The sequence below is a fragment of the Myxocyprinus asiaticus genome, chromosome 25 (assembly GCF_019703515.2).
Source record: "Myxocyprinus asiaticus isolate MX2 ecotype Aquarium Trade chromosome 25, UBuf_Myxa_2, whole genome shotgun sequence".
In the NCBI taxonomy this organism is placed as follows: domain Eukaryota; kingdom Metazoa; phylum Chordata; class Actinopteri; order Cypriniformes; family Catostomidae; genus Myxocyprinus; species Myxocyprinus asiaticus.
In genome coordinates this window covers 14,595,204-14,615,537 of record NC_059368.1, presented here as the reverse complement: position 1 = coordinate 14,615,537, position 20,334 = coordinate 14,595,204, and the positions used below count along the sequence as shown (strand labels likewise).

General features: G+C 36.8%; 1 protein-coding gene across 2 annotated transcripts in view; it reads right to left on the bottom strand.

Annotated features, from left to right (window-relative positions):
• Window positions 1-20,334, bottom strand: part of LOC127416388 (cyclic AMP-dependent transcription factor ATF-6 alpha-like) — a 60,497-nt gene that overhangs the window by 38,415 nt on the left and 1,748 nt on the right. For both annotated transcript variants that reach the window (XR_007893099.1, XM_051655727.1), the window contains exons 2-7: window positions 16,565-16,644; window positions 15,823-15,889; window positions 15,100-15,197; window positions 13,877-14,006; window positions 13,557-13,751; window positions 11,240-11,400 (exon numbers count right to left, since the gene is read on the bottom strand). Coding sequence is in view for 1 of the 2 variants with exons in the window: in XM_051655727.1 (XP_051511687.1) it covers window positions 11,240-11,400; window positions 13,557-13,751; window positions 13,877-14,006; window positions 15,100-15,197; window positions 15,823-15,889; window positions 16,565-16,644 (731 nt within the window). In the remaining variant the exon portion in view is untranslated. The remainder of the gene's footprint in view (window positions 1-11,239; window positions 11,401-13,556; window positions 13,752-13,876; window positions 14,007-15,099; window positions 15,198-15,822; window positions 15,890-16,564; window positions 16,645-20,334) is intronic.

Below are 20,334 nucleotides of genomic sequence, written 5' to 3'. Positions count from 1 at the left end.
ACCAAATGTCTACCATCTGACACTCATATTGATGGCTGCCACCTAATAAATTTATAAATACAAAATGACTCCCCCAAACCTTACTGGCAAAGTAAAGAAAGCTCTCCAAGGTTCAAAACACCCCTAACCAATGGATATTCTAACTAACCAACATTACAGTTAAAAGTTATAAGGTCAGAATCTGCTTTGGTTGGCATCACTTTTAGAACGCCATCATCTTAAAGACATGCACAATTTATCAGCAAAAGTGATTTTTAAATTTGAGACTTCTGAAAAATACTCTGCTCTTGAAGTGACATGCTAACTGAGTGAACCATAATCCATAAAGCCCAAAGTATACTTCGGTCAGACGCAGACATACAGGACACCTGATGCAATTCTCATTAGAGTGCTTGAGCACTGAATGTGTGCAGCCCGATTTTTCTAACCGCACGTTCAAAGAATGCACATTCACATTGAATTATTTGCACAAATTAGTGGATCCACAAGGTGGCAATACTCACATTTGCTGTCACGAAAAAATGCTAGAAGATGATGTAATCGTCTGTAAATAACAGGAGACGAAAGTAACAACAGTTGCGCCAACTGCCTGTGTATGCGCGCACCATCAAATGGAGTAAACTTTGACAGGCTGGCATTTGACTGTATGCAGATGCTGAGCGTTCGCGTCAAAATCGAATTATATTTTGGGCTTAAGTCGTGAGAGTAAGATAGAATAGAAAACTTATATAAAGCTTTAAGTTAAAAGGTGCTTAATGTACAAATGGGCTTTGGATAGTAGGAAAAAAATACCTTATTAAACTTCTTTGTTTTTCAATACAACTGCCTGTTGTGTCCAGCTCACAAGAATTTTTAAACTAGATAGAAAAAATTGTAGTCTCTAGACCTGCATTTTGAAGCATTAGCCACTGAATGGTTAATGACTGACCCAAGTTAAAAATTACAGAAACATTTTCATTTATAAGCACCAATCTAACAATACATTGTAAAAAAAAAAAAAAAAACAGCTATTTTACCTACATATATTTTAACTAAAACATTTAAATGTATGCAAAATGCCACTGAGTGGTGATTCGAATGCATCATTAAATCAGAGTTTTGAATTTCACTGAAATGCACAGCTTGAACTGATTCACAGAAAAGAATTAAACCTGCCAACTCAAGTTCAAATCAGAGACACTATTAAAATCTTAGTACTCTCATACTCGCAAGTCACAAGACAAGGAAGATTTACGATTGGAGCTAGTCCAATGACAGTCTTTAGGAAACTTATCAGGCCAAAACACAAGTGCATTTAAAATCATTGTGATATTGCTTAAATTAATAGCAGCGTCATTTCGATTTTACTGCCACTATAAAATAGAAAGTGAGCACTCTGAACATCAGATTTCTGTTTACCAGCTAGACGGGCACAATTATTGGTCAATCCTACTTATATAAAAATGCCAAATACTGCCCGTTTAATCAGTCTGGCCATTATATCAGTCAAACAATAGTGTAAAGCATGACTCAAGAGATAAGAAGCTAGAAATATAGAGGAAAGGGGCTCCGAAGACTCTCTCATGCAGCATACAGTCTACTGCGACTGGGAACTGAAATCAGCCCTAAGCTGCACAAACTAACTTGCCAAAGGTCATTAATCTTGAGCTGCCATAACAAAGCATTACATACAATCTGCTAAACAGTCATCACCATTCAGTCGTTTCAAACATCCCACTCCACAATAACTCACAAACAGCCATACATAAACACATACCACCATACACTCATGGACACCTGCCCCACCTGCCAGTTTTACTATTGCACTGCAATTCCTTAACCCCCTCCACCAAAAACCTCATCTGAGGCTAACCCACAAGAAGCCATAGTTAAACCACAGCTGTGCTCACCCACACAAATGCTATGCTCACCCACACACACTCAACAGCACTCTATGGACTGTGACAGTTTCAATGGGCCTTCAAACATTTTTACCACTTCACACTCATGACATTAGCACTGGTCCAAAAATGAGAAGGGCATAAATGTCAGGAAATGTAACCACTGGACTCTGACCTATTTTCAATCTCCTTGACTTGAAGCTAATTTAGTGCAATCAAGTAATTGTATGTTTTTCTTTAAAGATAACATTTTCTCCCATGCAACCCCTGTTTGCTTTCACAACTGAGGGATGTAATCCATTGACCAAAATGGGAAAACTCAAAGATTCACTGCACCAAATATGGTGAATAAATATTTCTAAAATACTATCAAACGACAGTCTTACATCACTGCCTGTAACATTGGTGGGCTGACATTAAAATTAAATAATGAAATTAAGAAACATCACAATGATTTTAATGCACTGTTTATTTGGTCAGTAAATTTCCAAAATACTGTGTCATTGGACTAGAACAGCATTAAAAACAGCATTAGAGTTAGATTCTAATAGAAATTCTATTAGAATTACTCCATTCAACCACTGGAAATTGATAATTTTCTGTGAATGAGTTCAAACTGTCATTTTTAAATTGATTCAAAACTCTGATTCTAAGATGAGTTTGCCTCATCACTCAAAACGTATTTTCCCTTTCTCTTCAGAGAGTGGCCTGTGCGAGTATGAATGCATGAGTGTGTGTGTGAGTGTTTGCCACGTAGGAGTACAATACCCTAACCAAGAATCTGGAACTCAGAATAAAGGACAAAAACAGAAGCAAAAGAGAGAGCGAACATGTGGTTGAGCGCTGCTCAATTGTTTCTTCTGAAAAACCAAGAGACGTTGAGGCTACAGAGTTTTTCATCATATTCCCCTTAACGCCAGATCCATCCTATAGAGTCACTGTCCATATAATAAGCACAATATTTAGTCTATCAAGTGAATTCACACCTCAACATGCCTCCAAAGCATTTAATTATTTTGTTAATTTTTGAGAGAACTCTGTGACACAATTTAATTTACTTACCCTGCTCATACTATTCCAAACTCCATGTCTTTCTTTCCTCTGTGCAACACAAAAAGAGATGTTTGGCAGGACAACAATTTCAGTCACCATTCACTTTCATTGTAAGAAAAAAAAAATGTAATTAAAGTGAATGGAGAATGAGGCTGTCATAAAATCTAATTCTGTGTTCCACAGAAGAATGGTTCGTAACAACATGAGGATAAATAAATGGCAGAATTGATGTTTTTAGGTGAACTATAACTTTAATATGTAATTTTACAAGTTGTCCAAAAAAGGGCAGTTCAGAAATATAGACTGTAATAAAATCTTAAACCTGTAGAATTGCAACATTAAAAGCAGATCTGGATTTTACAAGAAAACCGCTGGCTTATATGGAGACAATAACTGTTGCTATAAATGTGCAAACTTGTTTTGCTTCTCTCAGTTCAGACATTCATGACCGAGTCTAAATGATACCTTGTGTGAATTGCACACATTCACTGCTGTGTATGAAAGCATTCATGCCATGCATTATAATACAAACATGTGGACATGCAAATGTGACACATGCACGTGGCTGTTGTACAGCTGTCCTATACTAATCTACTAAATAACAATAAAATATGGATAACAGTCAGCATGTCATATTTTTAACACATTTGGAAACAGGATTCTTTGAGTGCTGCACCACGGGAGTTTTAAACACAAACTCCATATACACTGTCCATTCAGCTAAGCAACAAGGAAGCAGTTAACGCTCATTCACAACAACTGTGCTACAGAACACTACAAAGTTTTTAACAGCATGATCTAAATAATATAATGCTTCTGTGCATACTGAGCATACTATACGATTAGCAATGGATGAATATCCTGGTGCTTAGCTCATAGCTGCAATGTGATGTGGTGATGTACTTCATAGCACAAGTAGTAAATGCATCCCCCCCCCCCCCCCCCCATGTGTTTTTTAAGTGCCTCCAAGTGCTACATTATTATTTCAATGTAAATATTTCAGCTGCAGTATAAGGCTTGAGTATTTAAGTGATTCATATGACCCCTGTGCTACTATTACTAGGGTGATGACTATTAGTTGAAGCAAGCTTTTGATCTATTGCTCAGTGCACATGGGTGGGACAATTAATAACACAGGCACATCAAGTTCCCAACATTAAAAAATGTTCAATGTCCATGTTGAAAACGAAAATACTGCAGTGAAATTAAAACATAACAGCTATGTGGAGCAGGATTATGGCCCAATAAGATTTCACTATGGGCGAAAAAAACAAAAACAGTTACTAATAAAATGGCTTGCCACAGTCGAACCTGGTTAACATAAACACAGATTAAGACCAGAAACTCTGTTTTCTAGGATATGGGCTTTATTCAAGAGCCTCTACTCAAGTATGTAGAGGCTTTTAAATGCTATTCAAGTATGCACTCTAATTAGCACACTAAGTATGCAAATACATGCATGAATGCTTGACCAATGCATTGGAAAAGCACAGTTTCATCATACATTTGAGCATCCTAAAGGCCAAAATATTCTTCGGTTGTCCGCGTTGCTGATCGCTCTGTGCACAGAATGTGTGACACAAATTTCGCCATCAGTATGGTCTGTGCAGACTGTCCGCGTGTGGCACAGATTTTCTCGAAACGTGGACAGTCCTCATCGGTGCACACTGTCTGCACATGAGCCTGCTGTTGAATGTACTAAAAGAGTATCACAAAACAGTCATTGTGTGCGTGCGTTGAACGAGTTTGTATTTGTCCGCAGTTAAAAGAGTACACTTTGAAAGGCAACACAGCCAACCGGGTGCGATCCAATTCGGAATGCAGAAAAAAATAAATATACCTTTACCAGCCCAACAAAGTAATGTTGGCTCAACCAATGGCGTGAGTTTGGGGCGGGACTATCTGTTTTGTCTGACCAGCTGCAGATGGGAGGAAGAGTTTGGGAAACCTGTTTGAAAACAGTGAGTATTTTTGCAATTCCATTTGGTGACACTAGTGGCACCAAATGAAACCACATCAAAGGGGTAGATCACCCAAAAATGAAAATTCTCTCTTATTATTTACTCAACCTCATGCCATCCCATATGTCTATGACTTTATTTCTTCTGCAGAACACAAACAAAGATTTTTAGAAGAATATCTCAGCTCTGTATGTCCGCACAATGCAAGTGAATGGTGGCAAGAACTTTGAATCTCCAAAAATCACAAAGTCAGCATTAAAGTAATCCATATGACTCCAGTGATTAAATCCATGTCTTCAGAAGTGATATGATAGATGTGGATGAGAAACAGATCAATAATTAAAGGAATAGTTCAATGCAAATGAATGGGTGCCAAAATCTTGAAGCTCCAAAATCCACATAAAGGGAGAATAAAAGCTATCCATATGACTCCAGTGGTTAAATCCATGTGTTCAGAGACGATATGATAGGTGTGGGTGAGAAAAAGATCAATATTCAAGTCCCTTTTTATCATAAATTATCCTCCCTGCCCAGTAAGGGGCGATATGCACGAAGATTGTGAATTACCAAAAACAGAAGAAGAATGTGAAAGTGAAGTGGAGATTGACTGAGTAGGAAGGAGAATTTATAGTAAAAAAGGACTTAAATATTGATCTATTTCTCACCCACACCTATCATATCACTTCTGAACATATAGTTAAACCACTGGAGTTGTATGGATTACTTTATGCTGCCTTTATGTGCTTTTTGGAGATTCAAAGTTTTGGCACCCATTCGCTTGCATTGTAAAGACCTACAGAGCTGAGAATTTGTTCTAAAAATCTTCGTTTGTGGTTCCACTACAACAATGTGTGTGCTCGCATAGCTAGAAGTGAATATTTTTATGAACTTGTTTTGAGTATGTTTCAAACCTGACATGGAAGATAGAAGAGTCCTGGTCAAGTTATCGTGTCATGCCTGTTTAGGACATGGTGTAACAATTCCTAAATAAATGTCACTGCAATGACTTGCAGCCTGTTGAAAGCATCCTGACTGAAAATCTGAAAGGTCCTTTATTTACCAGGCTGACCATAGTTTATAAGATTTGGAAGAGGCTCTGTCAAGTCACCATATGCCATGCCCTTTGAAAATCAGATTTAGGTCATAAATCAGACATAAATATTGATTTATAGAGACATGATGACTCAGACTAAACTTTAAATGTGGCTTCTCACGCAACTGCAGTTAAAATGTTTGAAGTTAAGCAGTAATTTCAGACACAACTCAGTGGTGTTTACTTCAAGTCCTGCACAGGTTTATCAGTATTTCTATGAGCAGGTCATCGCTCATGGATGACCACTTTCCACCCAACCTACACATGAACCATACCAATGTTACGTATAGGCAGGTGCTGTGTTGTTTTTTTACCCAGAGAACTTGGAAACAGAAAAGAGCTGTGAACGAAACCTGTAACAACATACAATGTGGAAAAGGGAATTTCCACAGGAATTTGAGACTAATCCTAACCTCTGTTAAATTAATCTGATTTCAGATGAATCAATGTTGGAGGAAATACATTAAGGTAAATTAAGTAATATGAGTATGAGCTCACTGTTGGTCTGCTGCTAAGGCAAGGACAGATTAGACCTGACTACGTTCACTTTTATGTGCTACTGGACACTTGGCAGATTTGTTTGGATTTTCAAATAGTGGAAGAAAAGTTTGTAGCAGTGTCTGACACGGCTAATTATATGTACTTTTTAATTATGAACCGATTCAAAATCATGCGTTATTAATAGGGATGTGCACGGTATTCAAATATCAAAATCACTCTTCGGTTATTCTGTACGTGTACAGAGTTCTTCAACCCGATCTGAGTCCGATGGTACCCGACAAACCTACAGGTTTTGGGCCAGGTTCGGGTCAGTTTTTCAAAGCAGGCTACAGGGCGAGTTACGGACTGTTCACACCTGCGTCTAAGCTGTTTTTAAATAGTTTTTCTATGTAAACATGCACTGGACGGACGTCTTTGATCGTTGCACCATGCCACAACTCAGGACCGTCGCATGTTTTAGACACTGCATTAAGTTTAAAAGAACTTTAATATTTATAAACGCATCTCGAGACACCTGTGTTCTGTTTCACCATTTGTTGCGCTGCATCAAGCTTTTTCAGCGCTGGTGTCACAAATCGACATTCTGATGAAGTTCAGGTTGCAAAGAGGACTTAATGTGACTGTTACACATGATTCCAGATTGTTTTTCACCTGGCAAAGTTTCAGTGCCTGATAAATGGTGAGCCAATGTTTTTCCCCCTTTTGCTCTGGTGTGCAGAGAATAATTACACAAGTTAAATGCTGAATCACTTAAAAATCAAAGCATCCCGAAGAAGTCCTATAAACCGCAGCGTTCGTTGCCTCATGGAAAGTGAACCTGCCTGGACAGAATTACGCATTTTCCGTTTATTAAGAATAGGCCTTCTATGTTGCAGGCAGTGACAGAGATTACTTTTGTTCGGCTTTAATGTGATTTTATCATTTGAAGATCTATGTATTGTGCTATTTAGGCTCCTAGCTCACTGTGCACTTTATTCCATACTAATCTGAGATTGTGTTTATTGCATGGATGCGTATCCATGGCAATAAACTTTCTTTATTCCCGAATCCAACTCCCGACAAACACAATAACCATTCGTGAATGTGGTGAGCAGGGCGGAGCTGAGCGGCATCTGGGCAGAGCAAGGCCGGGAAGATAAGTGGCGAATGACTTCCACCTGCGTGCCACACCGGCCTCGCTCTGCCCAGACGCCGCTCGGCTTCGCCCTGCTCACCACAGTGAACTCTCGCGGTTAACTAAATATTACAAAAAGTTACCATGCATATATTCAGGGTATTAAGGCATCTTTCACTTTATCATTAAACATTAAATGCATGCACAACATAAATATTTTAAAGTCCTCCACACTGTTGCACGAATTCTGTCGCTTATATGAATTTAAACCATCAGCTTTGTACACAGCCAGGGTAAACTGCACCTTATCTTTGGAAGCATTTTGTAAATCAGACACTGTTCTCTGTAGTCCATCAAATAAATGCGCTGCACCTGTGAGACGCAGATTCCCTGAGCACGCACTCGAGTGTCTGTGCTCGCGCTGCTGTTGTCCAGCACGCATTTGGCCGAACAAATGGTATTTCACATAAGGCTGACATTTACGTGGATTTATAATAGATATCTCAAAATAAATACATTATTGATTTAGAGCTCGGGGCCCTTTGGGTTTAGAGGCCCCTGGGCAACATCTTTGTGCTAAGGGACTGATAGTGGCCTCTAAGACCCAAATTCTTACAAAAAAAAAAGATAAGAAAATGATTTGCCATTGTTTTTCAAAGCCAACATGTCCTAGTTTAATGAGAATGTCAATGTCCTGTAAAATATTTGGCTAGCAATTACACCTTGGTGAAACTGTAGAAAAGAAAAGAGTGAAATGTCTGCCAGATAAGTGCCATTACTGCAAAATCCTATAGAAACGCATGCATTTCTCACATAGAGTTCTCATTCTCCCACCATTACAACAGCTCTCTCTATCCCAACTATAAACAAAGTAATTTCCCATGTCTGTGTAGGGCTTTTAGCTGATGGTCAGGACAGCACATGTGGAAGAACACATGCTTTTCATTAAGAAAACATTTGATGAGTAAATGCTATCAAAGCAAGACTGGGTCCATTCTTCTTTTCATCATCTTGTCTTGTCTGTACTCTTGTTCCCTTTCTATCTTTCCTGTTCTCCACATTTATTTGAAGTTGTGGGGTGTAATTTCCACGCCATATGTGGCTACAAACGGAATTGTAAAAATACTGGCTGTTCCTACACAGGCCTCCCAAACACTCCCCCATTTGCCATTGTTCAAACGTTTCCAGTAAGTCAACCTTAAGGGGCGTTCACACCGCAGGTTGCTGAGTGTAGATTTAGGGATTTTAGGGATTGTAAGTATTTTAACGTTTAAATAAATTGCACACAGCAGTTTAAAGTCCTTTAGCACATACACAAGGAATAGACACTGATTTAGTAATTATTTTACAGAATTTTTTCAACACAGAAATTATACACATCTGCACTTTAAATACAAATAACACCACAAGCGATTCTTACTTCGATAATTATAAATTACTCTATTACACTGACACTGATTTCTTTTCCACTCGCTTTTACTGGCAAGTTTGAGGAATATTTTAAAGTGAAATTCTCTTATATAGGAAAAAGTCAGAGACAAGTGGTATGCAAGTATTTTCACACACAATGTTGTCTATATGTATACATAATGAAATAATCTCCAACAGATTACAGTAAACTAAATTATATAGTCTATGTATTTATTGATGAATGTTACTGTTGTCATAATCTAAGAAAACACTCCAGGCCAAAGATCTTTAACAAGCTATTCGGGAGTAGGGCTGCAACAAATGATTATTTTGATAATCGACTAATCTAACGATTATTAGAACAATTATTAGACTATTCGGGTGATTATTGCAACGATTAATCATTAGCTCTTAACCGACTATTCAGCTTGTGCCCCGACTTAAAAGGTTGTATTAAACGTGCTTGCTAACAATAAAGAGGACAAAATCATCTTTAAAAAATACCTCTAAATGACATTCACAGAATTAAAGGAAAAAATACATTTTATTAAGTTTAATTCAGTAAAAAAATTCACAGCAAAAAATCCTATTGTAATCAAGTGTTTTTGTCTTGTTTTCCATTTAAAATTGTCTTAAAATACATTTACTTGAGAAGCAACATATAAGATATTTAGACTTGCTTTAAGAGATAAAAATAAGTGTATTTTGTATATAAGTGTATTTTTTCATGTGGTTATACTTCTGCGAGTGCAGTAAAGACAAAATATACTTATATTCAAGATCTATTCTCTAAAAGCAAGTCTAAATATAATATATGCTGCTTCTCAGGTGAATGCATTTTTTTTAAAGGATTTGTAGATATTTTAAAATATTTGTATTTTTTATATTATATTCAATATTCTCAGATAACAATTTTTTCTTCTGCAGTATAGCTCCTAAAGTAAATGTACATTGTTTTAAAGGAGTTTTAGATATTTATATTGGAAAACAAGCCAAAACAAAAAACAAATCAACCTTTTTGTTCACTTCAATCCATCTTTAACTCACAAAAAAAATAAACACTATCTTATTAATAAAGCTGCGTATTGCCAATTTTCTTCAGGGTAAGAAATGCACAGTGACAGATATACTGTATTTTGATACAATAAGTCACGAGCCATCACGTTATAATCTAGCTGCAGCAAGCGCACACGCTCGAGGGATGAGTGTCCCCATGCCAGAGTGTGCCTCAGCCGGATGCAGTTTCAATCTCTCCCCCTTAGATTGGGACACTTTGCGCAACTAATATAAGAGTTTGTATTTGTATTTGAACTTTAATAAAGCTATAACGCATTAAATATAACTGCATTAAAGATGTAACGGCAGTTCAGTGGACGGAAATGCTTTGTTGATGAGAGAGGCCAACAGAGAATGGCCAGACTGTTTCATACTGACAAAGTCTACGGTAACTCAGATAACTGCTCTGTACAATTGTGGTGAGAAGAATAGCATCTCAGAATGCTATTTTGAGATGCGGGTTGGCGCTTTATACACCCTTTAAAGACGCTGGACACGAATGGTGCTATAAGGTCGACACGCAAGTTTTGCTTCAACGGAGCGGCAGCTCCAGTGTCCTGAAAATACACTAATCAGCCACAACATTAAAACCACCTGCCTAATATTGTGTAGGTCCCCCTCGTGCCGCCAAAACAGCGCCAACCCACATCTCAAAATAGCATTCTGAGATGCGTGAAAATCCCAGGAGATCAGCAGTTACAGAAATACTCAAACCAGCTCATCTGGCACCAACAATCATGCCACAGTCCAAATCACTAAGATAAAAAAAAATTCCCCATTCTGATGGTTGATGTGAATATTAACTGAAGCTTCTGACCCGTATCTACATGATTTTATGCACTGCACTGCTGCCACACGATTGGCTGATTAGATAATCAAATTGGAGGACTTTTGGTGCCAGACGGGCTGGTTTGAGCATTTCTGTAACTGCTGATCTCCTGAGATATTCACGCACAACAGTCTCTAGAAATTACTCCAAATGGTGCCAAAAAAAACAAAAACAAAAAAACATCTAGTGAGCGGCAGTTCTGCAGAAGGAAGAATGGCCAGACTGGTTCGAACTGACAAAGTCTACGGTAACTCAGATAACCACTCTGTACAATTGTGGTGAGAAGAATAGCATCTCAGAATGCATCTAGATTTCTGGCTGTCAAAACTCTGAGAAACTTACATCATCCTCAGGTATCATGTGGACCACTGGAGTAGCTGTTACCGGGGCAACAACAAAAGCAGGTCTGTCCAGTGTTGGCACTGTGACCACACGTGTGGCTACTGCCTGAGGCACCTGGAGCTGGACAACCTGAGTGGGTTGAGATAACAACATTGGTCGACCTGCATGAGAGAACACCACAGACAGACAGTCAAAATCTAAAACCTGATTTCATTCAACTTCGATTTCAAAGTACTTTATTGCCATGATTGTTTTTCATATAATATTGCAAAAGCATCCATACAATGCACACACAATGAAAGTAGTGGTCGACAGATATAGGTGTTTCCGATATATAGCGAGCAGATTGGCCGACAGCCTAACATATTTTTGACAATATTTACTCAAATAAAAAATAAAAAAACGTCTATCCCTTGACAAATCAATGGTAGATTTTGGAAGTGACACAAAGAGAAATGTAACACTTTTGTTTATCGGCCAAGTGAACACGGTTATAAGCCAATGCAGATAATCGCAAAATTGCAAAATAATGGCTGACATATCTGGCGGATATATCGGTTATTCACTCAATAAAAGCAATGGCAGAAAAATAAATCAATTTTAAAAAAGGACATTTTTGGAGGCTAGGAAATCCAGTTTGTTGTTATTTTACCTTTATTTTCACTGACCTCCATATAAATACTCTCTGAAAATAATGCCTCGGTTTGTGGCACATGACGTGTTGCTGTTGGAGTTGAGTTAAATGAGAGAAATTCACAGCAACCCCCCTGCAGGGGACATTCTCAACAAGTTTAATCTCTTAGCCACCCACTGACTTCTTCGACAAACTACAAAATAACCACTTGCATCAAAACTCTGTGGTTTGCCAGAAAGGAAAGTAATTCCTGAAGCAGAATGCAATCAGTTCAAAGAGTAATTCCACCATTTTTCACACAAATGGGTTAATTACATTTATGAGTAGCTGACATTAAATACTTTTGAAAAGTTGAATGTATGTATCCTGATACATACATACGAATATCCTTGACCTCCAATCCCTTTTTTTTTATTGTTTTAATAGATTATTATTTACAGTTTATTGTCTACAACTGTTTACATAAGTAATTGCATTGCTCAGAGTGATGTTTACAAGTGTTTATTGTAATGTCTGTAAAATGCAGTTCCACTGAATAATTGCGCATGGCTGGAATGACAATAAACTTGATTGAGGTCTTGCAGTGATGTGCTATACTCTTACCTAACACCCTGTTAAACAGCATTTTGCTGATTCTTTTATAACTACTATAATGTACTGTAGACTTAATGACCTCATATTAACCGTGGGACTACATCTACTACATCTGTACTTTTAAAAATTCATTTGCCACAACCCTTTGAAATGAACAAGGTAAAAGGATGATTATGGTGATACTCGTAAAAAATCTATATAAATGATGACCAGTCAGAATACCTAAAATTTACACTTTCCCTTCAGCATGAGCAGAACTTTTAATCTTGATGTTGATTAAAAAAAAAGTTCGGGTAAAATTCCGTCATGCTCTGTGTGACGTAACATTCATAAACTAAACTGCACTGACATGCTAGGCCTCATTCTATCATACCGTTTTCAAAAAATGAGTGAGAAGCAATTGTTTGCACACACTAAAGTACAGAGATTTGTAACAATAAGTCTCTTTAGTGCTCCAGACAAGATGCTTACATGATAGGATTACCGACGTGAAGCTACTCTTGTCTTCTGCTGTACTGGTGCTTCCAGGTATGTGAGGCAGATGTTTATATTGGCAGTGAGGAAACGGATACTAGAGCTTGCTAGAGGAAATTGATGCCTGACAGCCATTGCTTAACACACTCAAGACACTACACAGGGCTGCCTACTTCATCAGCACAGTGTTTTTTTCTAATTCTGCTCGATCACAACAAATTAACATTCTCCACAGCAAGAATGAACCTGCTAATTTGTACTGCAAACAGAGAAATTATCAGATTTCCCTAGCAACCCTAAAAAAAAACAAATATATTAAAACATTCATAATTCTATAAAGCTCAGCCTCAGAATTAATACATACTGGCAACAAAACACCTATAAAACATCCACGTCTTCAAAACTTTATACTTAGCGCCACCTGCTGGTTTTTGTATGCATGAACAAAGTACTGCAATATAGCATGAGATGGGTTAACTGTTAACTAACAGTTAACTAACCCAAATTGTAAATGAAGAAAAAAAGACTGGAGAGAAAATACCATCTGCTCATTCTATAGCTGAATTTTTTTATTTTTTTTAAAGGTGTAAAAAAAAGTATTTTTTCCCCGCTCACCTGCAGGGGGTGCTGGCTGAATTGTGACATGTGGAGGTTTCACCACAGGTAGAACTGTAGTCTGGAGAGGTTGGATGATAATGGTCTTAGCCTGAAGAGGGGCTGCAGCATGGGAGATGGGCACCGCAGTGATGAACGGTTTAGGCTGTATGGAAGCCATATGAATGGGTCTCTTAGATAAATGGACAGGCTTTGCTGTGAGAACAACAGTATTGTTAATCAACTTCATTACGAATAAAAGGACATTAGAAAACAAATTATTAAAATGAGGAAACTAGAGAGGTTTCAGCAATGCCATATGAATGTAGATGAGTGCCAACCTTCTGTGGCCTGATTGGTCCTTTTGGGTGGCTTCTTCTCAATGGGTGGCTCAGCACAACCGCTTGAGTCAGAACAGACAGACAGCGGGGAGGGCTGAGAATGCCAGGACAATGGAGACAGCGCTTCATCCTAAAATGGTAAATGCTGTTAAGGTAAAATTATGTTTATGTTTATTTGACATATACAATGCATTCTGATCAGGTACAACAGCCTTTTTTTGGTTCTTCTCATCACAAGACTGTGGGGTAACATTGAGATGTTGGATCGTTCTGAAGGTACAAGTTTTCACTGGAACAATGTGTTTGCGTGATAGTGGAATTGAAGTTGTTCTTTGAACCTTGTGAAAGATTCGAGAGACACTGTGTGATTTTGCTTATACACCTTGAACTGTCAGCAAACATATTCCAAAATGAGACTGAAAACCTCAACGAGAGACAGATTAATTAGTTTGATGATGTGTTAAGAGGCAATTAAGACATTTGTTAGCAAACCGAGGTCTTAATTAGACACCTAATTCACATGGGTGTATATTTGTGTCTGTGTCCTCTTGACCTCTGAACCAGTGCAGCTGTCAGACCCAGTGTAGCCCAAACACACAGTTGACATGCATCTGACAGTTTAGGTCATTAAGCAAATGCTTAAAAAGACAGAAAATGTAACTGTCTTTTTTTAATATATCAAGACCTATTAATTCTCTAACATGATAGAAAGAGTGGTGATAGACATACTGTCCATATTTTTCAGGCCAGATTATTTGCTGATATTTGGCCAATTTCATATTATGCCCACTTGACAGTCACGGAAATGTTAGCTGTCCCTACAGTCATTTTGCAAAAACTACAGACAGCCTTGTTTACAGACAACTTTTCAGAATAAGGTACTCTTTCTGTTTTCATTTTTTATTGTTATTTTCATATTTTATATTATCATACAGTATGTTTTCATTAATTAAAGTGTAAAATAAATATTTATTTCCAAGTTTTTGTGTCTTGTTTGCCAATATCAAACTGTACTATGTACAGGCTATATTAATATTTATATCGGCCATCGTTCAATGGCCAATGTGTGTATGTTGACTACACAACAATACAGTGGGCAGTATATGTAAACAGTAGGGAGGCAACAGCAGTGCAAAAACATCTCTACAAATCACACTGACAAATCATATGCTAATTTCTGAGGGCAGAAATGCTTAAAGATTTGGGGGTGGAGTTTGACTCACAAGTGCAGAGTATGGTGATTGGGGCTCCACTGATGCTGGTGAGGACACTGAACTAGGCGTGTGGTTGGGTGAGAGTGAGTCCACTGTTACATCACCGTCTGTGAGAGTAGAGACAACAGGGATGGCAAACACCTTGAAATCAGATCTCTTCCAAAGAACATAGCGTCCTTGCAGATCAGCATCGAAGGATCACAGTGGCATGCCCCAGAGTGACTGTATTAAATTGTGTTTTGTAAGTTTTGAGAGCAGATACAGTGGGGTCCAAAAGTCTGAGACCACAAGTTGTCACTAGCTTCTATTTTGTATGGATCCATGTTTCCCAGCACTATTTCAGAAAGTCCCAAAGAGCATCTTGTGTGCTTCAATGGCCCTTTGTACAAAAGAGTTAACACGGCCAAAACCACATTGCTTACATTTGATTAGTGACCATGCAATAGCGCAGAATTTGAAATATTCCTTCAACATTTTTAAATTGTAAAAATCCTGCAATTAAATGTTTATTTCCAGGTTTAATGAAAAAAAAAAAAAAACTTTTCAATGTGATCTCTGACTACACCGATGTCTTATGTCTGCAGAATACAAAAATACTAACAAATGTTGACTGGAGACATTTGAACATTTTGCATAAATATCAAGTTTCTCAATTCAGTGCAGCTACAGACATTGAAATACTACTTAAAACAGAGAAATACAGTGCAGTCAGTGCATGGTAAATTTCAGCACCTGATCGAGGGCTGACATTTTCTCTCCAGCCATCATTGTCCAATTTCAGGTCTTGTGTATAGGTTTCCTAAAGGAGGAAAAATCCACAGTTATTTCCATTTATTCTTTTTTTTCTCTCCCCTTTTTCTCCCCAATTTGGAATGCCCAATTCCCAATGCGCTCTAAGTCCTTGTGGTGGTGTAGTGACTCCAATCTCAGTTGCCTCCACGTCTGAGACCGTCAAACCGCACATCTTATCACGTGGCTGGATGAGAGCGTTACCGCAGATACATAGCACGTGTGGAGGCTTCACGCTATTCTCTGTGGCATCCACGCACAACTCAACACAAGCCTAACCGAAAGTGAGAACCACATTATAGCTACCACGAGGAGGTTACCCCATGTGACTCTACCCTCCTTAGCAACCGGGCCAATTTGGTTGCTTCGGAGACCTAGCTGGAGTCACTCAGCACACCCTGGATTCGAACTTGTGACTCCAGAGGTGGTATTCAGCATCTTTTCTTGCTGAGCTACCCAGGCCCCATTTCCATTTATTCTTAATCTTCTTACATTTTCTTCCTAAACATTGGTCAAAGCTGCTTAAAAATCCACAGGACTGTTAAAATGAAAACTTGCAAATACCTGATGAGTTTTTTTAATGCACTAAAAACCAATAATAAATCTATCTAACCATGTCTGAAAGCTTCTGTGTAGCAGAGCTAAAATATTTTGATCAGTTGCCATTGCAGGCATTTTTACTTACATAGCCGACACTCTCCACCAGTGCCTCCAAGAGCTCATCAGCTTCCCCAAGACCATCCAGGTCATCAAACAAACTGATGTCTATACAAGCAAGAGACAGAAAAACAAAACAAGAATGTAGAGCCAACAAAGAAATTGCTTTAATGGCATTAAGCTAGACTGTCATCAGATAAGCATTAATGGAATAGTTCCAGAATCTGAAAATTCTCTAATCATTTACCCACTCTTATGCCATTATTTCTTCTGAACACAATGATTTTTAGAAGAAAATCTCAGTTCTGTAGCTCCATACAATACATACATTAACGCTCTTGGGACATAACAATAAAAGCAAGACAGCAGGTCAAAAAAATTATTAATACATAAATATAAATTTTACAGTCAAGACATAAAAGACACTTATTATTCTAATTTGCAGAAAAAGGCAATCAAATTAACTTCAGATTTAGGTTAACCTAACCCTAATTCACACCCTTTAATACAGTAATACACCTAGACCTGTGTATTAACTAACCAGTTAAACAAATAACCCTAATTCACACAATTTAATACAGTAATACACCTAGACCTGTGTATTAACTAACCAGTTAAATAATCCTAATTCACACCCTTTAATACAGTAATACATCTAGACCTGTGTACTAACTAACCAGTTAAATAATCCTAATTCACACCCTTTAATACAGTAATAAACCTAGACCTGTGTATTAACTAACCAGTTAAATAATCCTAATTCACACCCTTTAATACAGTAATACATCTAGACCTGTGTATTAACTAACCAGTTAAATAATCCTAATTCACACCCTTTAATACAGTAATACACCTAGACCTGTGTATTAACTAACCAGTTAAATAATCCTAATTCACACCCTTTAATACAGTAATACACCTAGACCTGTGTATTAACTAACCAGTTAAATAATCCTAATTCACACCCTTTAATACAGTAATACACCTAGACCTGTGTATTAACTAACCAGTTAAATAATCCTAATTCACACCATTTAATACAGTAATACATCTAGACCTGTGTATTAACTAACCAGTTAAACAAATAACCCTAATTCACACCCTTTAATACAGTAATACACCTAGACCTGTGTATTAACTAACCAGTTAAATAATCCTAATTCACACCATTTAATACAGTAATAAACCTAGTCCTGTGTATTAACTAACCAGTTAAATAATCCTAATTCACACCCTTTAATACAGTAATAAACCTAGACCTGTGTATTAACTAACCAGTTAAATAATCCTAATTCACACCCTTTAATACAGTAATAAACCTAGACCTGTGTATTAACTAACCAGTTAAATAATCCTAATTCACACCCTTTAATACAGTAATAAACCTAGACCTGTGTATTAACTAACCAGTTAAATAATCCTAATTCACACCCTTTAATACAGTAATACACCTAGACCTGTGTATTAACTAACCAGTTAAATAATCCTAATTCACACCCTTTAATACAGTAATAAACCTAGACCTGTGTATTAACTAACCAGTTAAACAAATAACCCTAATTCACACCCTTTAATACAGTAATACATCTAGACCTGTGTATTAACTAACCAGTTAAATAATCCTAATTCACACCCTTTAATACAGTAATACACCTAGACCTGTGTATTAACTAACCAGTTAAATAATCCTAATTCACACCCTTTAATACAGTAATAAACCTAGACCTGTGTATTAACTAACCAGTTAAATAATCCTAATTCACACCCTTTAATACAGTAATACACCTAGACCTGTGTATTAACTAACCAGTTAAATAATCCTAATTCACACCCTTTAATACAGTAATAAACCTAGACCTGTGTATTAACTAACCAGTTAAACAAATAACCCTAATTCACACCCTTTAATACAGTAATACACCTAGACCTGTGTATTAACTAACCAGTTAAATAATCCTAATTCACACCCTTTAATACAGTAATAAACCTAGACCTGTGTATTAACTAACCAGTTAAATCATCCTAATTCACACCATTTAATACAGTAATACACCTAGACCTGTGTATTAACTAACCAGTTAAACAAATAACCCTAATTCACACCCTTTAATACAGTAATACACCTAGACCTGTGTATTAACTAACCAGTTAAATAATCCTAATTCACACCCTTTAATACAGTAATACACCTAGACCTGTGTATTAACTAACCAGTTAAATAATCCTAATTCACACCCTTTAATACAGTAATACACCTAGACCTGTGTATTAACTAACCAGTTAAATAATCCTAATTCACACCCTTTAATACAGTAATACACCTAGACCTGTGTATTAACTAACCAGTTAAATAATCCTAATTCACACCCTTTAATACAGTAATACACCTAGACCTGTGTATTAACTAACCAGTTAAATAATCCTAATTCACACCCTTTAATACAGTAATAAACCTAGACCTGTGTATTAACTAACCAGTTAAATCATCCTAATTCACACCCTTTAATACAGTAATACACCTAGACCTGTGTATTAACTAACCAGTTAAATAATCCTAATTCACACCCTTTAATACAGTAATACACCTAGACCTGTGTATTAACTAACCAGTTAAATAATCCTAATTCACACCCTTTAATACAGTAATACACCTAGACCTGTGTATTAACTAACCAGTTAAATAATCCTAATTCACACCATTTAATACAGTAATACATCTAGACCTGTGTATTAACTAACCAGTTAAACAAATAACCCTAATTCACACCCTTTAATACAGTAATACACCTAGACCTGTGTATTAACTAACCAGTTAAATAATCCTAATTCACACCATTTAATACAGTAATAAACCTAGTCCTGTGTATTAACTAACCAGTTAAATAATCCTAATTCACACCCTTTAATACAGTAATACACCTAGACCTGTGTATTAACTAACCAGTTAAATAATCCTAATTCACACCCTTTAATACAGTAATAAACCTAGACCTGTGTATTAACTAACCAGTTAAATCATCCTAATTCACACCATTTAATACAGTAATACACCTAGACCTGTGTATTAACTAACCAGTTAAATAATCCTAATTCACACCCTTTAATACAGTAATAAACCTAGACCTGTGTATTAATTAACCAGTTAAATAATCCTAATTCACACCCTTTAATACAGTAATACACCTAGACCTGTGTATTAACTAACCAGTTAAATAATCCTAATTCACACCCTTTAATACAGTAATACACCTAGACCTGTGTATTAACTAACCAGTTAAATAATCCTAATTCACACCCTTTAATACAGTAATACACCTAGACCTGTGTATTAACTAACCAGTTAAATAATCCTAATTCACACCCTTTAATACAGTAATACACCTAGACCTGTGTATTAACTAACCAGTTAAATAATCCTAATTCACACCCTTTAATACAGTAATACACCTAGACCTGTGTATTAACTAACCAGTTAAATAATCCTAATTCACACCATTTAATACAGTAATAAACCTAGACCTGTGTATTAACTAACCAGTTAAATAATCCTAATTCACACCCTTTAATACAGTAATACACCTAGACCTGTGTATTAACTAACCAGTTAAATAATCCTAATTCACACCCTTTAATACAATAATAAACCTAGACCTGTGTATTAACTAATCAGTTAAATAATCCTAATTCACACCCTTTAATACAGTAATAAACCTAGACCTGTGTATTAACTAACCAGTTAAATAATCCTAATTCACACCCTTTAATACAGTAATAAACCTAGACCTGTGTATTAATTAA